Genomic DNA, 14,968 nt, shown 5'->3' with positions numbered 1-14,968 from the left:
GTGGCAAATCCGCTAAATACATTTTTCCAATGGTTAATTACCATCACGGTCAACAAATTGTATCTTTCCAGTCTGAATTTGTTGAGCTTCTGTTTGTAGACATTGCAGCATGTTATATTTTCCTCTGCTAGGCTGAAGATCCCATTATGAAATATTTGTCCCACAGGGAGATACTTACAGATTGTAAACATATCACCCCTTAACTTCTTTTTTAAGTTAAATAAATTGAGCTCCTTGAGCCTTTCATCTAAGGCATGCTTTGTAATCCTTTAATCCTTCAATCTTCTCCTGTTTATCAACATACTTAACTGTGGGCATGAGCACTGGACATGACAGTCCAGTAGTGGTTAGAGCATTGCCAGTAACAAAAGTAAAATACTTTTGTATTCTTACTTGAAATTTCCCTTGACTTTCCTCTTGGGATTATATTAGTTGTTTGTTGGTTGGTTGGTTTGGCACAGTATCACACTGGGAATTCATAAATAATGAGCAGTCATGTAGCACTTTAAAGACTAACAAGTTTATTGGGTCATGAGCTTTTGTGGGTAAGACCCACTTCTTCAGATGAATTCATGTTCAACTGATTACCCACCCTAACCACCAGATTCTTTCTGGCATCACTGCTTCCTAGGATAGAGTATTTCATTCTGTAAATTTAACCCTGGATGAGTATGTTTATATTTAGACATATTCAATCACATATTGCCTGCTCGTGCCAGCGATACAGATTGCTCTGAATCAATGGGATGTCCCTTTCATTGTTTACTGATCGCCTAATTTTTACGTTATCTGCAGACATTGTCAATAATGATTTTATGTTTTCTTCCAGGGTATTAATAAAAGTGTTAAGTAATATAGAGCCAAGAACTGATCCCCAAGTTTACTAGAAATACACCTGATCTATGAGGGTTCCACACATACAATCACTTTATAAGATCTATCAGTTAGGCAGTTTTTAATCCATTCAGTACGTCATGTTAATTTTACATCATTCTAGTTTTTAATCAGAAATTCTAGAATTTCCCCAGTGCTTCAAGACTTATTGAAAATAAACGTTAATGGCTCAGCAAGCTCATCAGCCAACTTGTTAAACTCTGGGATGCAAATTATCTGGACCTACTTATTTAAAATGTATTACCTTAGTAGCTTATTTTTAAGATCCTCCAGACATAATAATGGAATGGAAAGAGTGTTATCAACACAATGTTAAGAGAAATATGTTGCATGTTTTTTTCACCAGTTACAAAACAGAAATATCTATTGGACATTTCTGCTTTTTCTGCATTATTATTGATAATTCTACCATTTCCATATAGCAATGGACCCAACCATTTTCAGGAATATTTTTTGTTCTTAATGAACTTTAAAAATTCTCTCTTATTGTCCTTACCTGTGCTGGACATAGAGTTCACCTTATGCCTCTTTGCTTATTTAGCCAAGCAGGCTCGTGTTCTCCAGAGACGAGGCTGCACCCAGAAGGCGAGTGCTATATTTGGTTTATTGAAAGCGCGTGACACCCGCGATGGGAGCCCCGGAGATGCCACAGTCACCAGTGGGGGACGACCCGACGCACCAGAGCTTCGCTCAGGGAGAGGCTCTGTAACAGGCCTCCTAACACTAGCTGATAAAGCTTAACTCATTAACATAAGATTGCCTAAAATTGCCTATGCATTCCTTATCACTATCTCTAGTGGCCTACTGCCAGCGTAGCCTTGAAATCTTGGCAAGCGCAACTTGCTCTGCAGCAGTTCCCATGGCAGTTATTTTGCAGCTTTTCACCTTGCACAGACTGGTCTGTTTAGATTCTTCTGAGGATTCACAGAGGGGTCGGACTGCACTCTCGACCGTTACAATGTTTTCTCGTACCCTGCACTCCTCCCCGCGACCCCTTTGTGAATTCCGAGGCTAGTAGGAATCTAGTGAGGTGGCGTAGGCTCTTCTGGCAACACAGCGTGCACCTGTGGAACAGATTTGATAACAGCATATGAGAGCACTGAAAGCAAAGTTACACAAAAGGGTATAGTTTTGCAAGAGAGCAGGAGTAGCACTGACACCTATGAAACAGGTGTCCATAAGCTGTCCCACGGCCATACTGTGGGGCAGACAAAAGGCAGACGCGTTGATGGCAGTCTGTGCCAATGTTACTCATAAGTTGGAGCGGTCACTGATACGTGGGCCCCACTCTGAGGCCGTTGCTACAGCAGTCCGGAGGTACCAGCGCCACAGCCAGGCCATGGTTACAGGGTCTGTAGCGTCAGTCTGCGGGAAGAAACAGATTGAGGATAGTCCTCACCTTCAGGGAGGACCACGGCCACACCTGAGCCTTCTGCTAAGATTGTAACTGCCTGTATAGCCCCCGAGGGCGCACCACGGCACCAGGCGCTAATCAAAGATGCACTGGTTGCTGGTGCGGGGGCACACTCTAGGTGTGCCGTTGTGGGAGTCACAGGAACCAGCTCGACTAGGGGTTGCCCCACTTCCCAGACAACTGGCTGGTCGGTGTGGTTGTAACACCGGAGTTCAGCCAGTGGTGGGCCAGGAACTGAGCAGTAAGTTGGGACCCAACTCAACCCAGGTACTCAGGTATTAACAGCAAAGAGGATCTCAGGGGTACACTCAAGTACGTCCGCTCCCGCCCAGGGTTCGGCAGTGGTCTGGGGTGCCACAGATTCTGGAGTCCCAGCAAGGAGCACCACCCGGTATCCTTCCACTTGCACCTGGCCCGGGAGTGAGGCCTGCCTGACATGGACTACAACTCCTTGCTCAGGGGCAAGGCGCAGGTACTCATAGGGCATACTGGGTCCAACAGCCCGGTTGTTAAGAGGGAAAACAGCATGGTGCACCACCTCCCACCACCCTTTCAGGGTGTTCGTGGGTGTTAGTTTGAGGATTTGCTCTTTCAGGAGTCCGTTCATCCGCTCAATGAGCCCACTGACAGTGGGGATATAGGGCATGTGGAATGTCCAGGTTACCCATAGGTCGGCCGCCCAGTCACGAACGCGTTGGGCGGTGAAGTGTGTGCCCTGATCACTTTGAATCGCTAGTGGGACACCATACCTCTCGCTGAGCTGAGTGAGTGCTGTGATCATAGCAGCAGCGTCCGCATGCTTGCAGGGATGTACAAACTGCAGGCCAGTATAGGTGTCCACAGAGGTTAGCGCATAGAGCCACGAGCGCGATGGAGGTAGCAGTCCGATGTAATCGATTTGCCACTCACTACAGGGCAGGTGCCCGTGGCATACGCTTCCTGTGGCTAGTGCTAGTGCTACTGGGGCCAGTTTGGTGCAGACAGTGCATTTCAGTCGAGCCGCCCAATACGCTACCAGGGAGAGGTTCTCACCCTTGGTTACACCGTATTGGCGGGCTGCGTGAGCGCCTCGGTGCCCTGACTCCACATGTAGGCCCATGGCGCTTTCTGTGATCGTGTGTCCTGCCATCTGATCCATGGCTGCGTTAAGTTGAGCCTCCCAAGTCGTCTGTTTGGTATGGGCATCAACATGCCCCACCGCCAGGGGCTGCTGCCGAGCAAAAGCTAAGAGTTGTTGCCATAAGTTGGCGCCCCAGAGGGGGAGATCCACTATCTTCCTCTCCTTGGCTTCCCACGTCGTTACCCAGGTGTGCAGACTCTTGTAGACTACCCAGCTGTCAGTATAGATGAAGGTCTCTGCTTGCCCAGCTTCCACCGCCAGCGTCGCTGCCTGCAACTCTGCCCATTGGCTCGAGTTACCTGTTCCCCAGGCAAAGGCGATTTCATCCCTGTAGGGAGCGTATGCGACTGCTCGCCACTGTCTCTGTCCCGTTGAGGTGTACGTAGCTGATCCATTGGTTACCCAGATGCTTTCTCTCCTCTCCTCAGGCACGGTATCCAACGGAGGTGCCTCTGCCACCGGCGAGGGGGCTACTAGTGGGTCAACAGCGGTAGCTCATCCGCTAGCTGGGGATCATGCTGAAAAGTAATGGTTCCCAGGAGAAGGGCATGTGGAACAGTAAGTGTGGGGGCTCCCAAGAGCATGCGCTGCTGTAAGTAGTGTTTCCACTTGAAGTGGGTAGCTGCTTGGGCTACTCCCGTATGGGCATGCTCCGAGGTACCCGTAACCCACCCCATTAAGGGGATTGGGGTCCGTACAGTAACAGGGGCAACACCTGTGACCTGCTCAGTGTCCTGCAAAGCCCACACCACTGCTAGGATCTGCTTCTCCAGGGGGGTGTACCCACCTTTGGCTCCGCGGAGGGTCGTGACCAGAAGCCGATAGGTTCTTTTCGCTGGGTTCCTACCTGCTGCCACAGACCCCAGGATGCCACGTCGCCGACGGTTGTTACCTCCAGTTCAAACAGTTGGCCCTGCAGCCGTGCAGTGAGACAGGCGTGTGCCACCACCGCCTCTTTGCAGAGGTCGAAAGCTCTTTGGTGCTTCTCTGTCCAGTTCCACTGGGTGGCTTTGCGCACAAGCTCCTGTAAAGGACACATAAGAAAAGCAAGCTGCAGCATAAAAGCACGCCAGAAACCGAGAAGGCCCAGAAAGGTTTGCAACTGCTGTTTAGACGAGGGTGTGGGGAACGCCTGGATGGTATGCTGCACTTTCGGCGGAATGCATTTGTCTGTACCCATCCACAGTACACCCAAGTAGACCACACTGGTGGCTGGCCCCTGCACTTTCTTGGAGTTAATAGCCCACCCCCGTTCCTGCAAACCTGTTACAATGGTGTCTAGGGCGGCTTGAACAGTCAGTTCATCTGGTCCCGAGATCATAACGTCATCGATGTAGTGGTAGCAGGCCGTCTGGTCAGGGAGGTCCAGACGCTCCAGATCGGCCTGCACTAGCTGATGGCAGATTGTTGGGGAGTGCTTAAAGCCCTGTGGTAACACAGTAAACGTGTACTGCTTTGTTAGCCATGTGAAGGCAAACTGCTCCTGACTCTCAGGATGAATGTCAATAGAGAAAAACTCATTGGCCAGGTCTATGATGATGCACTCCAGGATGGTAACCATGTCCGGAATTACGGCCGTTAGCTCCGGGGTTACCTTATTGAGTTCTCGATAGTCCACTGTCATGCGCCACGAGCCATCCGGCTTTTTCACTGGCCAGATGGGGCTGTTGAAGGCGCTCAGCGTGGGGCGAATAATCTCTGACTGCAGCAATGCAGCAATAGTGTCACTGATCTCACACTCTCCACTGGGAATGCAGTACTGCTTGACTGACACCGAGGTCTGGGGGACCAGCAGGTGCACTGGGTCCCATTTGGGATGTCCCCGCAGTAGGGGCTCCACAGTTCTGATTGCCCGAATGTATCGGGGGTGCCCAAAGGCAAACAGCCCATACTGCGTATCCACACAAGGTCCACACAAGACATCCATTCCAATGATGTATTCACCTAAAGGTGCAGCCAGCACTGTCGCCCGAAAGGGAGGGGCTTTCCCCACTGTTAGGGTGACCTCCACCGAATAAGAGGTGGTCTCCACTCCTCTGAGGCCCTGCACGACCACCACGTTACCCACAGTCTAGGTAGAACGCAGAATGGTCACCTTGGCTCCAGTGTCTAACAGAGCTAGCACATGCTGCTCCCCTCCCCGGGGCCACTTGATAGTTAACGGAACGAATGGACGCCAGTCCCCTGCTACCTGTTGCACAGCCACAGCCCGTACCTCAGGGGACCCGCCTCCCCGTCACTTCCTAGGGGGAAGGGTCCAGTCGACCAGGGCGCTGGGCTCGGTCCTCCCCCCTGGCTCCTGTACCTTTCTGTGGTGCCTGAGTCTCGCCAGCCCTCTTGGAGGCACCTACATCCTCACTCCACTGGGTAGGCGGCAGTTGTAACCAACGCTTGTACAAGTCTGGTGTTGGTAAACCATTGATCTCCTCACGGGGCACTCCTGCTTTCAGCAAGTCTGTCCACATGGTTCTCCGGGTCACCCGAGCATGCCCTTTCTCCTGTCCAGGGGCTCCAGCCCGACCACCTTTTCCTTTTGTGGCACGGACCGCTTTCACACCTATGACAGTCTCTAACTGCATCAATGTGCCAACCAAGTCACCTACATTCCCACCCGCTGCCATGACAACGGCCATGATGGAGGCCTTCAGCTCGAGGGGGGCAAGGCATAACAGAGTGGCCTTGATGGATTTCTGGATCGTTACATTGTCCGGTCCCAGGTCGATGAAAGCCACAGCCCATGCCATGCCCAGCTGCCGCAGTGCACTCACCCCTTCTGGGATCGTACGCCAGGGCCTCACCAAAGCTTCCAGTTCCCCCGGAGAGGGGTAGACCTGGTCCACCGCTGCAACCAACCAGCAGTACAGGGACGGCGCCTCCATGGCGTTTCCCTGGGCATCATTCAGACCTTGTATAGTCTGCAGCTCCTGTCTGACCTGTGAATCCTGGGACAACACACCCATCTGGTGGAGTTCTGCAGGCAGCAACAACACAGAGTTGCCCGCGTTGTCCCATACACACACTAGCCAGGCCAACAGGCCTTCCCCTGGCTCCTGCTTAAAACTCTTCACCATCTCCTGCAACTCACTTGTCTTAAACGTTCGCCAGACATTGGAGCGCAGTCACCCCACCTTCCGACTTTATCTCCCAAACGGGGCGCACCTGTCACGGTTCGGTTTGCACAGCCTCCCCGTTCACCTCCTCCTCCTCCTCAGATGAGGAAGAGCTCCAAATGTTCCCATCCCAGGTCTCAGGGTCCCAAGTGGCTAGCGCAAGGACCGCACGCACTTGGGCCATCGACACCGGTGCTTTCCCTAATTTCACGCGCCGCCGATTCGCAACTCTCGCTGCCAACACCTCACAACGATGGGTTAACTCATGCGTCCTTTCGGATTGCGAGGTAACCACCTCCTGCGCTATTGCCCACGCATCCGCCAAATCGCAACATTCCTGCTCATTCCCCGCCAGTGCCTTCTGCAGGCGGAGAAGCTCATCATCCAGGGCTTGGAGGGCAGTTAGGAAAACCCATGCTACCTCTCCCACCACCCTTTTGTCCGTCCCTGGCCGGCGGCTCAGTCGCAGCCGATGCAACGCCCCTTCTACCTGAACCGGCGTCATGCCTGCTGCTTCCTGCAACTCCAGCCAGTCTGCCGAGGCTGCCCAACAGGCCACCATCCGCGCTACTGGCCCCCATCTCTCTGTCGAGGGCCATCCTGGTATGCGCTGCAGGGACAGCGCTGGCTTCCCTGCCTCCCCCGCTTTCGACCAAAAAGGCATCATACCTGGAGAACCCTGCTCGCTGCGCCAATTGTAGCCAACCAGGCTCGGGTTCCCCAGAAACGAGGCTGCACCCAGAAGGCAAGTGCTATATTTGGTTTATTGAAAGCGCGTGACACCTGCTATGGGAGCCCTGGAGATGCCGCAGTCACCAGTAGGGGAAAACCCAACGTGTCGGAGCTTCGCTCGGGGAGAGGCTCTGTAACAGGCCTCCTAACACTAGCTGATAAAGCTGAACTCATTAACATAAGATTGCCTAAAATTGCCTATGCATTCCTTATCACTATCTCTAGTGGCCTACTGCCAGCGTAGCCTTGAAATCTTGGCAAGCGCGGCTTGTTCTGCAGCAGTTCCCATGGCAGTTATTTTGCAGCTTTTCACCTTGCACAGACTGGTCTGTTTAGATTCTCCTGAGGATTCACAGAGGGGTCGGGCTGCACTCTCGACCGTTACAATGTCGTCTTGCACCCTACTGCTTACTTTGTCAATATTCTACAATCCCTTATCTTCTGACTGATAGTCATTACCATCAACTTCCTTTTTCTTCTATTTGTTATATATTAATTTTAATAGTCTATATTAATTATTTTTATTACTTAATTTTAATTAATTAATTTTAATTGTCTAGATCTGCCTTCACTTCCCCTCTAAATCATTTTTTTAAAATCAGCATGGCCTTCTTCTGTGGGCTTGTGGCTTTGTGGCTTTTAGTAAAGTATGCTTAAGTGATTCCCAATATCATTCACCATCTTTGATTAAATTATTTCTTTTACCTGATTTAGCGCATAATTGTTTTCAGCTTTGAAATTGGCCCTGTAAAAGTATCAAGTTTATGTACTACTGGTTTGGCCTTTAGTATGCTTGCATATTATAAATGTGATCAACTCATGATCACCTGTGCCTAAGCTGCAATTAATTTTTTAGTTCTGTGTACAGTTCCTTTTTATCTGCATGGACATAGTCTAACAAAGAATTCCCCTATATTGGCTGCTACAATTCCTTTTTAGTTTGGAAATTGTCAGCTATAATATTTAGAAACTCTAAGGATATTTTAGTACTGGTAGCATATGACCTCCAAAATATGTCATTCCAATTGAAATCTCCAATGATCACACAGGTTTTCTTCTCACATCATAGACAGGTGTGCCAGTGGTTGTCACCCTAGTATGATTTGGTGGCCGGTAGCAGAATTCCCAGTTAATACTAAACCTTGTGTTTTGTCTGCTTGTACACTGATCCTTGAGTTTTCAAGATCACTTTCTTCTGAGTTATCAGTGACTTGCCCTGTGTCTATACGAGCCCCTTCCTTTTGAAAGGGGCATGTTAATGAGCGGGTTCAAAAGATGCTAATGAGGCGCTACAATGAATGTGCAGTGCCTCATTAGCATAATGGCAGCCATGGCGATTCGAAAGTGCGGCTTTTTGAATCGCGCGGCACCCGTGGAGATGGGACCCTCTGAAAGCACCTTCGCAGTTTTTGAAAGCACTTCTTCCTATCTGGTGTTAGGAAGAAGGGCTTTCGAAAACTGAGGGGGTCCTTTCAGAAGGTCCCGTCTGCATAGGTGGCGTGCAATTTGAAAAGCTGCACTTTCGAATCACTGAGGCCGCTATTATGCTAATGAGGTGCTGCATAGTCATTGCAACACCTCATTAGCATCTTTCAAACCCGCTCATTAACATGCCCCTTTTGAAAGGAAGGGCCTCATGTAGACCCAGCCTTGGAATACGTCTACACTGTGAAGCATTCAGCGACAAGGCGGTGTCCTGTTGCTAAAATCAGCATGTGTGAATTCTGTTTGTTCGCACTTAGGTGAATAAAATATGTCCATCCCTGATGAGGGGGTTTTGCTTTGTTGACAGCAGAATGCTCCTGCTGACAAAACAGGGTTCACACTTTCACTTGCCACTGCAAAACTTTGTTATTCTTGGGGCAAAGGGGGTGAAGCATACCCATGAATGACAAAAGTTTTGTCAATCAAGTATACATAGCCTTGGAAACTAGTCAACGTCATGTTGACATAAGCTGCGTCTACACGTGCACGCTACTTCGAAGTAGCGGCACCAACTTCGAAATAGCGCCCGTCGCGTCTACACGCGTCGGGCACTATTTCGAAGTTAACTTCGACATTAGGCGGCGAGACGTCGAAGTCGCTAACCTCATGAGGAGATAGGAATAGCGCCCTACTTCGACGTTCAACGTCGAAGTAGGGACCGTGTAGACGATCCGCGTCCCTCAACGTCGAAATTGCTGGGTCCTCCATGGCGGCCATCAGCTGGGGGGTTGAGAGATGCTCTCTCTCCAGCCCCTGCGGGGCTCTATGGTCACCGTGGGCAGCAGCCCTTAGCCCAGGGCTTCTGGCTGCTTCTGCGGCAGCTGGGGATCTATGCTGCAGGCACAGGGTCTGCAACCAGTTGTCAGCTCTGTGTATCTTGTGTTGTTTAGTGCAACTGTGTCTGGGAGGGGCCCTTTAAGGGAGCGGCTTGCTGTTGAGTCCGCCCTGTGACCCTGTCTGCAGCTGTGCCTGGTATCCCTATTTCGATGTGTGCTACTTTGACGTGTAGACGTTCCCTCGCTGCGCCTATTTCGATGTTGGGCTGAGCAACGTCGAAGTTGAACATCGACGTTGCCGGCCCTGGAGGACGTGTAGACGTTATTCATCGAAATAGCTTATTTCGATGTTGCGACATCGAAATAGTCTATTTCGATGAATAACGTCTACACGTCCTCCAGGGCCGGCAACGTCGATGTTCAACTTCGACGTTGCTCAGCCCAACATCGAAATAGGCGCAGCGAGGGAACGTCTACACGTCAAAGTAGCACACATCGAAATAGGGATGCCAGGCACAGCTGCAGACAGGGTCACAGGGCGGACTCAACAGCAAGCCGCTCCCTTAAAGGGCCCCTCCCAGACACAGTTGCACTAAACAACACAAGATACACAGAGCTGACAACTGGTTGCAGACCCTGTGCCTGCAGCATAGATCCCCAGCTGCCGCAGAAGCAGCCAGAAGCCCTGGGCTAAGGGCTGCTGCCCACGGTGACCATAGAGCCCCGCAGGGGCTGGAGAGAGAGCATCTCTCAACCCCCCAGCTGATGGCCGCCATGGAGGACCCAGCAATTTCGACATTGCGGGACGCGGATCATCTACACGGTCCCTACTTCGACGTTGAACGTCGAAGTAGGGCGCTATTCCTATCTCCTCATGAGGTTAGCGACTTCGACGTCTCGCCGCCTAATGTCGAAGTTAACTTCGAAATAGTGCCCGACGCGTGTAGACGCGACGGGCGCTATTTCGAAGTTGGTGCCGCTACTTCGAAGTAGCGTGCACGTGTAGACGCAGCTGAGGACGTGTAGACGTTATTCATCGAAATAGACTATTTCGATGTCGCAACATCGAAATAAGCTATTTCAATGTTGGCTGCACGTGTAGACGTAGCCATAGAGTGCCACTTCATCTCCTCTTATGCCAACTCAGTCTTTCCTAAAGAGATTATAATAATTGATTCTAACATTCCTCCAGGTTTCAGAATTACCAACTAGATAAAATTTATGCTCATAAATGAGCAATTCTGGTTTCTCTGGTTTGCTATCCAAGCTCTGAGTCTTGGTGTATAGACAATTCATGTTCTTTGGTTTCCTGATTAATTTTGTTCCCAACATTTCAGTTTTGTGCTGAGTATTCCTATTTTCTCTCTTTTACACTCATATTTTGCTATTAGTGTAACCCCTTCCTGATTAATTTAGCTATCCTGTCCCCAAGAATGATACTCCTTCTACTGAGGAGTTGCTTTCCCAACTATACTGGCCTCTACCCCTGAAGAAGGCGGACCAATGTTCCACGAAACCACAGTATCCAATACCTCTGCCACTCACCACATGTGGTGAACAGGATACCATGGTGTGGCAGTTCCAGGCTCTGAAGTCGCATGCAGTTCTTGGAGCCTTTACATGTGGCTCCTTGGAGCCACACACGTGAAGTTCCCTCCGCCCACTTCACACACATGTCCCCCTGCTTGGTGTGACAAGTGCATGGCAGCAGTGGTGGCAGTCCCTGCAGCTCCAGCTCCAGAGTGTCTCCTATAACCCAGCATAGCTCCTGTGGCCTCGATGCGGCTCCAACGACCCAGCCAGTCCCAGACACTCCATTGACCCCAGCTGCTCTGGCTCCAGTGACTCCAGTGGCCCCAGGGGCTCCAGCTCCATCCACCCCTGAGGTGGCGGCTCTGTTGAGTCATCAGCATTCAGCTGAGCAGGGGTGGGGGCTGAGACTGCCTGTCTCTGGGGGAGGGGGAAGGCATTCAGTTAGAACTATTTATATAGTTAGCGATACAATTCCAAAATCTTCTGCCTCTTGTCTTCCTTCAGTCAAGGGGCAGAAAGAATCTCAGAGATCACTTGAACACTCTTCTTCAGCATGTTTCCAAGATCCACAAAGTCAACTACTATTTGCAAGATACCCCACAACTATCCCAATTGGGCCAACATGAGCTATCACCAAAAGATCCTTGCCCATCAACTTCAGAAGCCTCTTCCATCTCAGAGTCACCTCTTGTGTCTTGGATCCAGGAAAGCAGAACTCTATCCTGTCGTCCGACTGTCCCTTGCAGAATGTTCTTTTGAACTTCTGAGTACGGAATCACCAAGAAGGATCTCCCATCTTCTTGGGACAGGTGGAGAACTCTGCAAGTTAGCTTCATTTTCTTACTGATTGGACTGCTCTATCATCCACATGTGTCCCAGACATCTTTCTGTTCCCTGGGACTTGGTGGGTATTGAGTGGTATCTTTCAAAGTTTTAATGTTGACAATTTTATATTAATTTGAAACTTCTAGCTGTGTGGAATTTCTCTCTGTCCTCTCCTCTCAAGTGGACACAGGCTGCCCATCCTTTTCTGTCTCCAGCAGTACAGAATTGCCATGACCTGCATCTGGTGATTATGAAAAACCAGGATTCCTCTCTGACTTCATCTGTCTTTAATTCCTTTATGATCATATTCATTCTTCCTTGAGCTAAAATACTGATGTTTCCTGAAGCTGTCCATCTGAGGAGCTCTTTGGTGCGTCTCATTTCTCATTTACTCTCCTAGGGTGCGTCTCCACTAGCCAGCTACTTTGAAGTAGCTGGTGCAACGTCGAAATAGCATGCGTCATGTCGACACACGCCGTGCGCTATTTTGACGTTGAAATCAACATTAGGCAGCGAGATGTCGAAATCGCTATTCTTATCCGAAAATGGGAATAGCACCCTACTTCGACATTGAACGTCGAAGTAGGGCGTGCGTAGACAATCCGCGTCCCACTACATTGAAATAACGGGGTCCTCCATGGTGGCCATCAGCTGAGGTGTTGAGAGACGCTCTGTCCAGCCCCTGCAGGGCTCTATGGTCTCCACACACAGCAGCCCTTAGCCCAGGGCTTCTGGCTGCTGCTGCAGCTTGGGGTCTATGCTGTGTGCACAGGGTCTGTAAGCAGTTGTCAGCTCTGTGGACCTCGTGCTGTGCAGGCCAAGTGTGTCTGGGAGGGACCCTTTAAGGGAGCAGCTTGCTCTTGCCCCAGAAGGGATAGTCCAGCCTGTGACCCCGTCTGCAGGCTTTGCTGGCCCCTTATTTCAACAGAGAGTGCTTGTGTGTGTGGATGCTCTGCATTTCCTTCCGGAGTGGCTCCTTTCGACGTTCCCCATCGCTACTTCGACGTTGAACGTCGATGGCACCAGTCCTGGAGGACGTGTAGACGATACACATCAAAGTAACCTATTTCGATGTTCTTACTTCGAAATAGGCTACTTCGATGCAGTGTGCTAGTGTAGACGTAGCCCTAATGTCGCAAAAGTATCAGCCCTCATCCTGCAATACAGATTTTCTATGCTGCACTAAGTGCCTTCGGCTCCCCATGAAATTAATAAGCATTGACAGAAGTCAGCAGCCCACAAGTTCTCAGTCTCTTGGACAGTAGTGCCATGGACCCATCTCTTGGCAGAGTTGCACATTCTGAGATGGAGCTATCTGGAACTGTCACTTCTGTAACTGTTATAATACAATAATACAGCTGAGAAACATGGCTCATGCTTCTTGGATGACAACAGTATTAGGTTCTTAATCAAGGGTATAAAAGGTTTAAAATACAGGTTGTATAACACTTTAGAGACCACCCAAGACCTAGGAGTGAACAATGGAAAGACAGCTACTGCTGTTGACAGGGTTTAATGCAAATTTAACTGCATTAAATTTGAGCTAAGAAAAATTGTTTTAAATTAATTTACAGGGCAAAGATTAGCCTTGGGAGGGAAAAGTACGGCAAACACTTCAGTTCTTATCCAACCACACCTTTTGGAAATTCCCATAATAGCTGAATCATTGGGATGGCAATTAGCCATCGGCACATGGTATTACAGGAAACTTAATAAGATGCAGTTTGCTACCTAGTCATTAAAACTTTAGAGAAATGGCTCATATTGATCAGAATCTTTGAAAAGAGAATTTTTAATTCCCATGGGATTTTCAAAAATTTTCTTCAACTGGGCTACGGGCAAACATTTTTCAAAGCCACTGTCCTAATATATTGAGAGCATAAATCCTGGCCATGAGGGGTGTGTAACTTATAATGCTAGAAGCCTCCTGTTTATACCTTAGTCCACTCTCAGCCTGGCTGTTTTAATTTTGTCATGTGTATCCTGAAGCCAATCCATGAAGGCAGTGGAGTTGGGAATAAGGTGAACACGGAGCTGGATTTACACTGACACTGTGGTCAAGAGGAAAGGAGAGGGGTGGGTGTGCAGTGCCAGGCCATGAAAGGAAGCTCAGAGCAATGGGAGGACAGATGGGAATAAGGGAGTTCTTTCTAAGCAAGCCTACTGTATTTGTAAGGTAAAAAGCACTACTGGGAAAACATGAAAAACCAAAGAAGAACTTGCGCACACACTAATAAGCTTACCAGAGATCTTGGCAGCTCTGTCCTTCCAGCTCTGCCCTAAGAATTGCAGCCCTCCATTGCCCTCAGCACCTCTTGGAGTTCACCACATTGCACCGTGCCCTTCTAGCCAGCCTTAGTGCTGCCTGAGCACATGCTGTGGTTCTCCATCAGTGATTAAAAGGAGTTGGGGCTCTGGTCACTGCCACTGCTGCAGTAGCAGTAGCAGTGGACATGAGCCACAGGCCCTTTTGAATCTCCAGACCATTGGTGGGCCTAGCACCCATCCTTCCCTACTAGAGAAGGTACATCCAATGCACACATGCAATTGCATTTTTAACACAGTGTACCTCAGAAGTATTAAGATGAATTCAGTGAGGTTTAGCTTAACTTGATAAAGCTATTACAGGGTATTATTAGCCCATCACAATTTTCTTTTTGATTGTTTGCTTATTTGTCTATTTTTTGCCTTATGCAGATATAAATACAGGTTGAACCTCTCTTGTCCAGCACCCTTGAGACCTGACTGGTGCCATATGAGAGAAGTTGGCAGATGACGAGAAGTCAGTATTTTCTAGCACATTGCCAACACATCCACTGCTTACCAGGCTCTGAGAAGACATTTAGGGGTAAATTACAGCTAAATAACAGCACAGAACACTGAAAGCCAGGACTGGTGGCTGGAAACAAACTTTATGGGACCACAGAAAACTTGGCTATACCCATGATAAGTGGTCGTCCGGCTAACTCAAATCATGCTGGATTACAGAGTTTGTTGGATTAGAGAGTTCTGGATTAGACAGGTTCAACCTGTAATACCAATACACTAGGTTAATCTAATAAATCCTGACTCTACAAAC

General features: G+C 49.3%; 1 protein-coding gene across 1 annotated transcript; it reads right to left on the bottom strand.

The window, feature by feature from the left end:
• Nucleotides 1-2,579: 2,579 nt before the first annotated feature.
• On the bottom strand, nt 2,580-5,355 carry LOC142010705 (uncharacterized). Its single transcript, XM_074989126.1, has 2 exons — nt 4,506-5,355; nt 2,580-3,901 (listed from the first exon to the last, which is right to left on the bottom strand). Exons 1-2 carry the CDS (start codon nt 5,353-5,355, stop codon nt 2,580-2,582), a joined length of 2,172 nt encoding a protein of 723 aa, XP_074845227.1.
• Between the last annotated feature and the right edge of the window lie 9,613 nt (nt 5,356-14,968).

The sequence above is a fragment of the Carettochelys insculpta genome, chromosome 3, assembly GCF_033958435.1.
Source record: "Carettochelys insculpta isolate YL-2023 chromosome 3, ASM3395843v1, whole genome shotgun sequence".
Taxonomy (NCBI): domain Eukaryota; kingdom Metazoa; phylum Chordata; order Testudines; family Carettochelyidae; genus Carettochelys; species Carettochelys insculpta.
Note: the sequence above shows the minus strand (reverse complement) of the source record. Positions and strands in the feature narration are given on the sequence as shown.

Bases quoted from the DNA above. Each gene is read 5' to 3' on its own strand.
- LOC142010705 (XM_074989126.1), bottom strand. From the start codon at position 5,355: ATGGATGTCTTGTGTGGACCTTGTGTGGATACGCAGTATGGGCTGTTT. The intron at 3,902-4,505 runs GTTTCTGGCGTG...TTGACCCACTAG, and splicing joins AACCTTTCTGGGCCTTCTCG to TAGCCCCCTCGCCGGTGGCA.